The 12,459-nt window shown below is 33.6% G+C and overlaps 1 protein-coding gene across 3 annotated transcripts in view; it reads right to left on the bottom strand.

The window, feature by feature from the left end:
• sfl (N-deacetylase and N-sulfotransferase sfl) overlaps window positions 1–12,459 on the bottom strand; it is a 103,319-nt gene that overhangs the window by 2,567 nt on the left and 88,293 nt on the right. For all 3 annotated transcript variants that reach the window (XM_089847745.1, XM_089847746.1, XM_089847747.1), the window contains 10 exons: window positions 6,939–7,065; window positions 3,781–3,896; window positions 3,520–3,705; window positions 3,326–3,454; window positions 3,055–3,237; window positions 2,890–2,986; window positions 2,644–2,767; window positions 2,400–2,574; window positions 2,135–2,305; window positions 1,950–2,059 (listed from right to left, as the gene is read on the bottom strand). In XM_089847745.1, coding sequence (XP_089703871.1) covers window positions 1,950–2,059; window positions 2,135–2,305; window positions 2,400–2,574; window positions 2,644–2,767; window positions 2,890–2,986; window positions 3,055–3,237; window positions 3,326–3,454; window positions 3,520–3,705; window positions 3,781–3,896; window positions 6,939–7,065 — 1,418 coding nt within the window. The remainder of the gene's footprint in view (window positions 1–1,949; window positions 2,060–2,134; window positions 2,306–2,399; window positions 2,575–2,643; window positions 2,768–2,889; window positions 2,987–3,054; window positions 3,238–3,325; window positions 3,455–3,519; window positions 3,706–3,780; window positions 3,897–6,938; window positions 7,066–12,459) is intronic.

Raw genomic sequence — 12,459 nt, 5'->3', positions numbered from 1 at the left:
TAATCTAATTAATTTGATCTTTAAAATGAACCTAATTTCGTTAAAAAGACACAATTCCTTCATACTTAATTTAACTATAGAACTTAGAAGGAAAGTACCTCGTCTCTGAAAACATGGGGGTTATATAAAATAGGGTATATCTCGTCTCCCTCACGGTGAAATCTTTTAAAACTTACACTAATTAATCTAATTAAACTGCTCTTTAAAATGAACCTAATTTCGTTAAAAAGACACAATTCTTTCATACTTAAATTAACTATAGAACTTAGAAGGAAAGTACGTTGTCTCCGAGAACATGGGGCTTATATAAAAAGGGTATATCTCGTCTATCTCACGGTGAAATCATTTAAAATTTACACTAATTAATCTAATTAATTTGATCTTTAAAATGAGCCCGATATCGTTAATCAGACACAATTCCTTCATACGTAAATTAACTATAAAACTTGGATAGAAAGTATGTTATCTTATCTCTGAAAGATGGGAGTTATATAAAAAGGGTATATCTCGTCTCCCTCACAGTGGAATCTTTTAAAACTTACACTAATTAATCTAATTAATTTGATCTTTAAAATGAGCCCGATATCGTTAATCAGACACAATTCCTTCATACGTAAATTAACTATAGAACGTAGAAGGAAAGTACGTTGTCTCCGAGAACATGGGGGTTATATAAAAAGGCTATATCTCGTCTATCTCACGGTGAAATCATTTAAAATTTACACTAATTAATCTAATTAATTTGATCTTTAAAATGAGCCCGATATCGTTAATCAGACACAATTCCTTCATACGTAAATTAACTATAAAACTTGGATAGAAAGTATGTTATCTTATCTCTGAAAGATGGGAGTTATATAAAAAGGGTATATCTCGTCTCCCTCACGGTGAAATCTTTTAAAATTTACACAAATTAATCTAATTAAACTGCTCTTTAAAATGAACCCAACTTCGTTAAAAAGACACAATTCCTTCATACGTAAATTAACTGTAGAACTTAGAAGGAAAGTACGTTGTCTCCGAAAACATGGGGGTTATATAAAAAGGCTATATCTCGTCTATCTCACGGTGAAATCATTTAAAATTTACACTAATTAATCTAATTAATTTGATATTTAAAATGAGCCCGATATCGTTAATCAGACACAATTCCTTCATACGTAAATTAACTATAAAACTTGGATAGAAAGTATGTTATCTTATCTCTGAAAGATGGGAGTTATATAAAAAGGGTATATCTCGTCTCCCTCACGGTGAAATCTTTTAAAATTTACACTAATTAATCTAATTAAACTGCTCTTTAAAATGAACCCAACTTCGTTAAAAAGACACAATTCCTTCATAGTTAAATTAACTATAGAACTTAAAAGTAACGAACGTTATCTCGAAAACATGGGGGTTATATAAAATAGGGTATATCTCGTCTCCCTCACCGTGAAATCTTTTAAAACTTACACTAATTAAACTGTTCTTTAAAATGAACCTTAATTTCGTTAAAAAGACACAATTCTTTCATACTTAAATTAACTATAGAACTTGGAAGGAAAGTACGTTGTCCCCGAAAACAGGGGGTTATATAAAAAGGGTATATCTCGTCACCCCTACGGTGAAATAATTTAAAATTAACACTAATTAATCTAATTAAATTGATCTTTAAAATGAACCTAATTTCGTTAAAGAGGTACAATTCCATCATACTTAAATTAACTATAGAACTCAGAAGGAAAGTATGTTGTCTCCGAAATTTGGGGGTAATATAAAAAGGGTATATCTCGTCTCCCTCCTGGTGAAATCATTTAAAACTTACACTAATTAATCTAATTAAACTGATCTTTAAAGTGAACCTAATTTCGTTAAAAAGACACAATTCCTTCATACTTAAATTAACTATAGAACTTAGAAAAGAAAGTACGTTACCTATGAAAAATGGAACACACGTGCACACTTACCTTAATCTATCTTTATAATCATAGAAAGGTTTAATTTTCAAGTAATGTTGCAATCTATTCATGACTAAGACTGGATCAGCTTTCAGTTCCTCTCCATCAATGATCATAAGCTGATCAAATTCAATTTATATTTTTTGATTTCAAAAGTAATATTAATTATATTAAAAAGTATGTACTGTACATACCTGTTGAGGGGTGTAGAAAGAGAGCCACCTTTCAAGATGCTGAGAGTACATCCCTGGACTAAGACATCGATTTCGTAATTCCCTTAGAGGTTTCGGAGCTTGATCTCCGGCAGTAACTACCTCGTAAAACGTGTAGTTTAGAGCCGTAGTATCTCTATGAGCCCTCATATGCTAAAAGAAATTAATGTTAAGTAAACTTTATTCACTTATTGAAAAAATTTTCGCCTCTCTCTCCCTAAAAGTTTGTTAATTAAATTTATCTTACCTGATACCAAGAATAGGCTCTTTTAATTGGGCTAATTAAAATCGTGACTAGTTTGGCTTCGGGTAGTAAAGCGTGAGCTCTTGTGGGAACTAGTTCGCCGTCGAAATAAGTGGCACTTTTCTCAAACAGATATTTATCCGTTGAGTTTTTGGGAACAGGGAAGAAATTCATATACCTTTAAAGAAATATTAAATATAATTTAAACTTAACTTAATGTTAATATTTAAATGTTTAAGAGGCCTACCAGTCTAAACCCTTATAATAATTTCTCCCATTAAAAAACTGAACCTCCTCAAAAGTAACTGGACTCGGGTAATTACTAACTATAGCTGGATGAAGTATTAAGAATGTTGAAAGAGCTGTAGTACCTAAAACAAATTACAATAAAATACTAGTTCAATTTTTGAAAATTCATCACGCAAGTACACTTTTAGTAAATTTTCGAAAATTCCGGATTTTACCACACTAGTACACTAGTAAGTACACTTACCAGTCTTTTGAGGACCTATCACCAAAAATTTTGGCAACTGCTCACAGGATTTTGTTGTAGACCAAATAGCTGCGTGGCGTTTGTCATTACAAGGATTCTAGATGATTAAAAACAAATTATAATTAAATTTTAACAATTAATTTAACAGAATCTCGTCGGACTTACCATCCACACAGGATCAGTCTCTTCAGGATAAAATTGAAAATATTTCTCAGCTAGTTGCAAAGGTGGAATAGTTGAAAGTTGAAGATTCGTCCAACATCTTAAGAATTTTACAACATATTCGAAAGTGTATAGTGCCAATCGATCGTTTCCGTAATTGGAAAGATGAGTCATGAATAAATTTATCTGAAGAATAACATTGTAAGATATTGATTGAGTTGAATCGACTTATCAATATATCTATTGAGATAATAGAACATGAAACAACACTCACTGGATTATTTACAAATAAGAAAAACAGTTCACCACCCCTAATACTGTTTTCCAGTTTTTCTCTACCACCTGGATACATATCCATGTAAATAGTATGCGTATAAAGACCGCAAGTTTGTCTAGGTAACACCTTCAGAAAGAAATGAAGTGTTTAATTGAAACACAATTGATTCGTTTATCTTTAACTTTAATTACCATGATATTTCTATGAATGAAACCTCTCCTAAGTCTAGCTGGTCTTAAGTGCGGATATTCTTCAGTGCTGGTTACGTGAATGTTCCATACTTTTTTCCAGGCTTCGTATAATGGTTCGTGCACCGGGTAAACCCCAGAGTGATGTGGTGCAATTGAATAACCGGAATCAGTGGGAATATTATGTTTCTATATATATTAACGACGTAGTAGAATTAATTAAAATTTAATTTCGCATTTTCTTTATTAAATTATCTAAATTACTTTAGCGAATTCTTTATTTAGCCTCATTTCAGCTTCGATCTGAGTGACATTATCGTATAAATGAGGTTGACTATGACTCCACATATGCTCAAACCACCAGAATTTATGAGCATTTTCTATAATATATTATAAATACGGCAATTTTTTTAAATTTGCTTGAAAAAAATTGATTTTAAACGTATTTTCCTGATTAATTATAACCTGCAAAACCGAGTATGAATTTGTGAGCATTTTCTATAAAATATCATAAATAGCGCGATATTTCTTTATTTGATTGAAAAATATTGGTTTTAAGCGCATTTTCTGAAAAAATTATAACCTGCAAAACTGTGTATGAAATGATTAAATTTTGATTAGTTGAATTTTACAACTAGTTGTTACTAAGTAACAAGTATGTGTAAATAACATTTCTTCGATCTCAGTGACATTGTAGTATAAATGAGGTTGACATATGCTCAAACCACCAATATTTATGAGCATTTTCTATAAAATATCATAAATAGCGCAAAATTTCATAATTGTATTGAAAAATATTGGTTTAAAACGCATTTCTTAACCAATTAAAACCTGCAAAACCGCGTATGCATTGATTAAATTTGATTAGTTGAATTTCACAACTAATTGATATTAAATAACAAATATGGGCAAAAAATAAAATTTACCCAATAATTTTCACCCTTAATAATAAAATAATTAAAATACGGTATCAAACACAAACACAAACACAAACAAGAAAGAAACAAACACAATTTAAACTTTATTAAATAAATAAAACACTTTTCGTACGAGGAACTGTAAACAAACGAAAACAAAACTTTAATAAATAAATAAAACAATCTTCCCCAACCATAACAAAACACTATTCCCATTTTCCTTATCTTAGTCAGAACACTTTCTCATTCTTCCAAAAACCAAAATGATCATCGTGTTAAAATTTCCGTGTGTTAGAATCATTAAGCTTCACGAAAAAACCCCCCATACTAATTTTATTCTTTGCACTAGGCCTACCGATTAGTTTTCTTCATGGTGACTGCTTCTTCAGTTCTAACATCGATAAAAACCGGCGCTTCTCTAACAACTACATTGTACTTACAAAAAGGAAAAAAAAATTAGGAAAAGACATGTCTTTTACCCCCTAAAAATCTGGCTAATGATACACGTTTTGCGAACGGGTTGACTCCCTTTTTGTCCCCCTCGTGAATAAAATAAAAAGGACACCAGAAAACGTTGAAAGTAGCATTAGAACTCTTGTTTTGCATATAAGCCTGCCTGATATTGTACACCCTTGCCTTGACTAAGAGGGCAAGGGAGAAGTAATCACCGTTGAACATAAATCTCTAGTTTTCTTTGTTACATTTTTCTATACGAGACACAATCTAAAAAACGGCACGAAATCTTAGGGAGGGTTTCCCTTTCAAATAATTAAGGTTCATTAAGTCAATTAAATAAGCTGTCCTCCTTGTAAATCCATTGTGGTTTTTTTATATATCGAGACTTTTTAATTAAGTACCTCCTTATCTACAATTTGGAGACTTTGTACTACTGTTCCGTTGAATGCAAGTTGGAACACTTCAACACTCTTACAAAAAAAAAATAAACCCCAAAAAAAAATAAACCCCAGTTGAAAATTTCAATAATCAACCCTACATTAAAAACTAGGGATATTTGAAAGGTTTATTTATGATGATGGTAATTGTAGAATGGTGTCTCCTTGGAAATGCACCTACCTTTTTTATGAACACTTCTATATAGGAGGGTCCCAATTTTATACATTAACAAACCCTTCTAAAAGTTGCGAGTCTGTGACCAATCGTAGGGTTTCAATAGAAAATCCGGTTACATGAATATAACTTCAAATATACTTCTACCAAAATAAAACCGACCAAGACTTTTTCACGTAATTATTAACGTTACATGTCAATTCTCTATAATACATCTTCAGTTAAATCAACATCCTTAAAGAAATAAAAGGGTAATCCATAGTTGAAACCAGGGCATATAATCTTTAGCAAATAAGAGAACTCTATGAAGCCATTTGTCCCGCCATTTCATATAGACGTAAGAACATAGAGCAACTATGTACACACACACAAAAGAAGGAATAGTGGACTAATATTAACGTTCGCGTGGACTGTACCTTATCATCGTTTTGATTCATGGGTAGGGTAGACGTAACCTCAGACTAATAGCATCGCCCGATTACCAGCATATACTTATACACCCTTCATTTTTATATGAAAAGGGGGGGGGGGGGTTTGGACGGCGGAGGTTTTTAGCCCGTCGACCACTCTGTACCCAGTCAGAGGTAGCCAGAAGAAAAACGGTTTGAGCCAATCCATCTTTCGCTATCTTGAGACTGTCCGACGTACCATACCCGTGCATGGCTAGACTATACATACGTATCATGTACCATACATTAGATGACCAACCTTATGAAGGATATGAACCTTTCTTAAGTGGCAGCCCAGTTTAGCCTGTCTCGTGATAAACCAGCTGCTTTTGTACCTTCTTGTCACTATGTCGAACCGGAAGTATATAATACACGTTCTCTTCGAGAGAAGTGTACACCAACCACAAAGCGGGGTAATTGTAACATAATTCTTCCCAACATCATTTTACATTTGGAGCAAGGTTACTAAACCGATAAATAGTTCCCTCATCATTAGTCCATTAGGGCTTAACTATTTGCAAAGGCGCTTGTGGATTTTTGTCCCACGTCAAGACAATTAAGGTTTGTCGGTTGATTGCGATGCCCATATGAAATTTGATGAGTACTAGAGCCTGGGCAGAATCATGTTACATAACTTAAGTGATAAGAGGATACAGGTGTCACCCTTCTATTATCCCCTTCTGATAATTAGTTTTCGAATTTTCAAATAAAGCCACAAATTTTATATCTAAGACTTGAGCCATTTTGATATACCAAAGGCGCAACAATTTCCACCAATAAATGGTCTTATTACGCGGTGGTTTTTAATAAACGCAATCCCGTATGTCAACTAACAAGGTAATTAGGGCAGGATTGGTATGAGGAATCTTTTTTGATAGGTATTTCTATTTACTCGCATCGCTGGCTGGCTTCTTCTATGATAGGGTTAAGACCTTGGTTGGGGTAGAAAAAAATATCTCATAACAGATCGGAATGCGGGCGGACTTACGAAGGATCATGTCATCTCCCAGATTTTCCTCGGCGTTACCTCGGTGAAAGAACTTTCCGGAAAAGCCCAAATTAAACCGGAAACCGGGGACAGATTGCCGGAGACGTTCCTGAGCGTCCAACAGCGCCTACGAAAGAGAAAATAAAGAGTGAAGTTTAGCAAATAAGCTCCATAATGAAATAAAGGAAGGCTTTCCCTGAGTTTCCCATCCCCTTGGCTATCTACCTACACACCAATCAACTTAAGTGGCTTTGATAAAATATGACATATGAGGTAGTAAACAAATTATTCTTTGTTAGTTTTACGGTTGATTAAGGGCCCCACCATCGCGCGTGTGCAAGCTAGACCATAGTGAAGGGAATGTTTTTCAGCGGTTATTTTTGTAGAGTTAATTCAGATCTGTCAACAAAAGGATCAGAAGTTGGAAAACAATTTTTTTTTTGCAAAATTTCCAAGAGGCTGCATGAGAAAATAAAAATGGACCAAAAACACAATATCAGAAGATTGGAAAATATTTTTCCTACAGAACAGCGGGGACCCCCTTTAAAACGAACGAGAAAGAATAGTTTAGGAAGCCCAAAATTTAATAAATTATGATCGTCGAACCGTTAAAATGTCCAATAAAAATGAGAAAAATACGAAGAAAAACTGCCTTTTATACAAAGTCGCGATGGAAAAGATTAAAAAGATGGAAGAAGAAAATTTTCTCTCTCTCTCTTTCTCTCCTTTTTTTTCTTCGCCATTTCCTTTGCCTCCAAAAAAAGCCCTAGAAACGATGGTGAAAAAAAAAAGAACGGAAAAGGAGAAAAAATGAAATCGACAAGGTTTAACGTTTCTAACCCTAGCTTGGAATCGTTATTTTTCCGCGAGTTGAAATCGATTTAGGCCTACTCTATCTACACTATCAAAAAGTACAGATGAAAAAATACCCGGTAGACCTAAGGAAATTAAAAAGAGAAAAAAAACGGAACAGAACCAATTCTATTATTATTCTATATCAATAGAATAAAATGGAAAACGAGGGGATGATCACTATGAGTTTGCCCTTCTCCGTATAACGATTACCTACTATAGAATTCCGCGGATTACACCGTGATTACGTAATAATTTCGAGGTGAACGTACATAATAATAGCAAAGAGTGATCATCCCCTCGATATAAGGGCGATCCCTTTTGCAAATTAGCTTTTTGTACAAATATAAGTTCGTTCTTTCAAAGATAAACAATAATATCTCATTAACTCACATTCTATTTAGACTATATTTGTTCTATTAATCAGAAAGATGATTATTTATCTTAATTAATTAGCCTAAATTAAAAATATTTGCATATTTAATTAAACGAGAAAAGATTCAATCTAAATCTAATTTTAATCATCTAGTTCAAATTGAATCAAAAATTAAAGCAAATCGTAATCAAATTATACCAAACTGCGTGGCACTGGTAACACAAGGAGAAGAAGTGTTTTCAAGTGGTTTTGTGGAGGTTCTCAAGGTTGGGTCCTAGAACCCCTAGCCATTATGATTTCCAAGAACTTATTAATCTAGGTCCGTAACATATTAGCTTTATAGTTTAGTTGAAATTTTAAATTTTAAAAAATTATTTTCTAAAATAAAAACAAGATGAGGCAGATATTTCATACGGTTTTTATTTAGCTAGTTTAAAATAAATAAAAAAGCGTAAAAACGTTTTAAATTAGCATAATGTCTGTATCCATGAATTTTGAACAGGAGACAAAAAAACTAAAATAAAAATCGGATACGAAACAAGTGTATAAGAAAAACTATTATTTCTTAAAGACCAAAACCACAAATAATGAAAGAAAAAAACCTTCTTGAGGTAAGCCATAAATCGAATATTAAAAAACCCTGAAAATTCATGGGTTAACGTAAGGTAGAAAAGGTGCTTTCGCCTTTGGAAAAGATAATAAAAAACTACTTTCCCCTGGCTACATCGATCGAGAAAGAAAACACAAACAAAAGCTATTAGCTTAATACGAAGCCTGTACGAAATAAAAAAACAGATTTTCAAGAAAAAAAAAAGATAAATAAAGAGAGATTTCAGGAAGGGGAAGCTTTTAGCCTGATATCAACCTCTTAAAAAAGATGGGAGTAAAATTGACAGAGAAGAAGTTTGCTAGAAATATACGTGGGAATAAGGGAGCTTAGATTTAAAAAAAAATAAATAAATAAAATAAAATTAAGAGAAGCCAACCTCCAGGGGTTAAATCTCCCATGCTTTTTCTATGGGCGCCTGTAAAACTATTTGCCTGCAATACACCGGTGTTCGATAAATTTTTCTTTCGATGATTTAAAGTTTTAAGTTAACTCAAAAATTAAATGTATAATTAAATCTTATTATTAAATCATACTATTATTAATTTATACTACAAATTAGACTACGATATCACCCTGTAGGCTCAAAAATTAACTAGACAGGAATCTAATTACAACAGGTCTATTTTTAAGGTATTTGAATATCTAATTTTTGTTACTCCTTAAAATAACAGTTGGTTGTTCAGTTTTAATTTAAGAGATTGCTTTATTAATGGATTATTTAAATATTTTATTAAAAAAGACAATCGTACAGATTTTAAGCGACCCCAAGGTACCGCTATTAAATTTTGGTGTCTGTATTAATTTAAGGTTGAAAAAAAAATGGTATTTAATTCTTCCTAATATATGTAGTATTTAATCGCCAAGGCTTATACTGTTTATTAAATTAAATAAATTGAAGAAGGATTGCAAAGCGCATGCTCGAACCTTGGATATTCTCTAGAGTTAGCTAACTCTCTGTGGTAATTTAGTTAAGTTTTTATCCGTTTTTCATCTTAATAGGTAGTGACTAGGTAATGGAATAGCCCAAAAGATTCTTGAATATTCATTAAACACTCATTTTTTTTTCCAACGGCTAAAGGAGCACCGCAGGAGCTAAGCCTCAATTCCCAACGGAACCGAGCTTCGGAAAATGCTTTTAAGAGATTTTTTTATTTGCGACTGTGAAAAAGGAGGTTCTCTGGCTGGCCTCTAGGAGATCGTTAAACGGAGTGCCAACAATTACTTTGGTCCAAGAGGATTAAAGAAATGCTAAGTCAAACTATGCCAGCACCCTTAGAGAAAATTTAAACTAAGATGGCACAACAGTCATGGGTCCCTACGGCCATCAAACCAATACATCCACAAGTTCATAAGATACTTTCCATAAGTTTACCACTGGTTAATGAGAGCTTGTGACGTAGGTCATAGATTCGAGGTAAAGCGACGCCTGGTGAGACGCTGTCAAAGGCTTAGTACAGACTTAATAGGATGATGGAAGTCTTACAAAACTAACCGAGTGTAGTACTTCAATTCTCGCTTCTCGTTCCCGAACTAGCTCGAGGCTGCAAGTCTCTAGTATTACGAAGTATAGGTGGTGTCATACTTATGGAACATATCTTATAAACTTATGGCATATGTAATATACCTTTTAATTTGACCCAAAAAAGGTTAAGGCAAACCAAGCCGCTCAAAAGATATCTCATATAATGGCGGTAAAGTTTTCGCGCCCAAAACTATTTAATTTCACACAACATTAATAATATCCCAGCAATTTCTATTAAGTTTCATTCCTATTCCTAGGTTTAAGCACGAATACATACAGATACTTGGAATGATTGCGCCCCCCATATCTCAAATATTTCTACCCGGGTTCTGTGGGCCGAAAACATAATTCTGACGTCTTTCTAACTGTTATTTCATTGGTTGGTGGAGTCCAAGGTAGATTATTCGTGAGGTAAAAATTTCGTCAAACATAATGATTAGTCTATCTCTTCCCCACAAAATCCGCAGCCTACAAGATACGTTGAGTAAAAATGGTTACACGTGGATTCCTATTCGATGTATGAATTCCTGGTTTAAGATATCCTGGGAGATGTTCGTATAATTGTTATAAATGAAGATTGTTCTAATTCTGACGAGGAGAGAAGCTTGGTTTCCGCATTTATATGAACCCGCAAAGAATCCCCTCGTAACTAAAAACGACTGCCAAACTCCGGTCCATCCACCAAAGTTTTACAAAACTTTCGCGATGGAATGAAGCCAGAAGAGTCGTAATGATTATAAAGGCGGACAAAGCTTTAAGCCTTTGGCGACTCTAGAGATTTTTACCAAAATACCAAAAGGATGCATTAAATAAAGCATCGGAAGAAGCGGGAACTAGAAGACCTAAGGGAGGCGGGGCGGACGGAGGGCCAGCGTTAAATTCTGGCGGGAAAAAGTCCGTGAAAATAGACGAAAACTTTCAGAAAAGACCTCATAGCACGCGACATAAAATATTCTTTCTTTATAAGTAGACAATTTACGATATTTTCTCGTCATATTCCGGCAGAGACAAAAAGAGCTCTTGCAAAATATATGATCCATAAAAGGATAAAATAGATCCCAATTTCCATTGACTATATGTATAATACAGGAATTTAAAGGGAGAGTGTAATACCAGGGATAGATTTAATTTTAGAAGTAAGAATGGAGAACGGTTATTATTTACTTCATAGCCCAGTATTGAGCCCCTCCCTCCAACACGTAACGAAAAGTTTAAATTATATTATTGGCTCACTTAAACTACGTTATGATGACGTTGCTGACGGGGACGGCGAAAAATATTGACGTAATTCCATTTTACCTCTGTCGCTATGACCCGCCTCATCTTTCATACCCCCCCCCCGTCCCGTGGTAGGGGGTCCGGGACTTTGACACACGCCCAGATTAATCTGTTCTCCATTCCTACTTGTGAAATTAAATCTATCCCTGGTTATTCTTCATTCTTTCCCAATTAGCGCTAACATCTTCGATCCTAAAATTAAAACCCTCCTTACTTAGCTTAAAAAGTAAAGAAGAAAAGACGTTCAAAGTTAGTTTAAACTCATATGATCCGAAAGGCATGGAAATAATTTCACTAACCCCTTTGAATACAACAATAAGTTGGATTTAAAAAAGAAAGAAACCCGAATGAAAAGAGGAATTTTTCATAGTGTGAAATTTCCTCGTTCTCTTGAAGGCCAGAACATTTTTCCTCCATTCGACATATACCTACATTCTCGCGTTTTGCAAAAATTTCCCTAAAAAAATGAGCCCTCATATTAATGACCCCATAGGGACCTTATCCCTGCGCACCTCAATATTCTATAAGCATATATTTTAAAGATACCAAGAACCCATATAAACCTGAGAACACGTGAATAACCATAATATAATATTGGAATAAATATAAAAATATAATGTTCAGTTATAAAAGTGATGTAATAAGAACGACATTGGATTGTTAGCAACATTTTACAATGTTTATCATGTAAAATATGATTAGTTATGTCATTAACTAGTAATTATAGTAGAATTTACGTTATTCCCGCATATACAGTAAAAGCATTTAAAACTTATCCTAACTGTTCTATATTCAGGAGAAACTTGAATAAACTAAATATATACTATATACTCTCTAGATATAACTTTAAAAAAAAGTGGGTGTATACCACAGACTAGAACCG

This window comes from Phalangium opilio, unplaced genomic scaffold (assembly GCF_054372755.1).
Source record: "Phalangium opilio isolate 3A_F unplaced genomic scaffold, DU_Popi_V2 ptg000082l_1, whole genome shotgun sequence".
Lineage (NCBI taxonomy): Eukaryota > Metazoa > Arthropoda > Arachnida > Opiliones > Phalangiidae > Phalangium > Phalangium opilio.
This window is presented reverse-complemented; position numbering and strand designations above follow the sequence as displayed.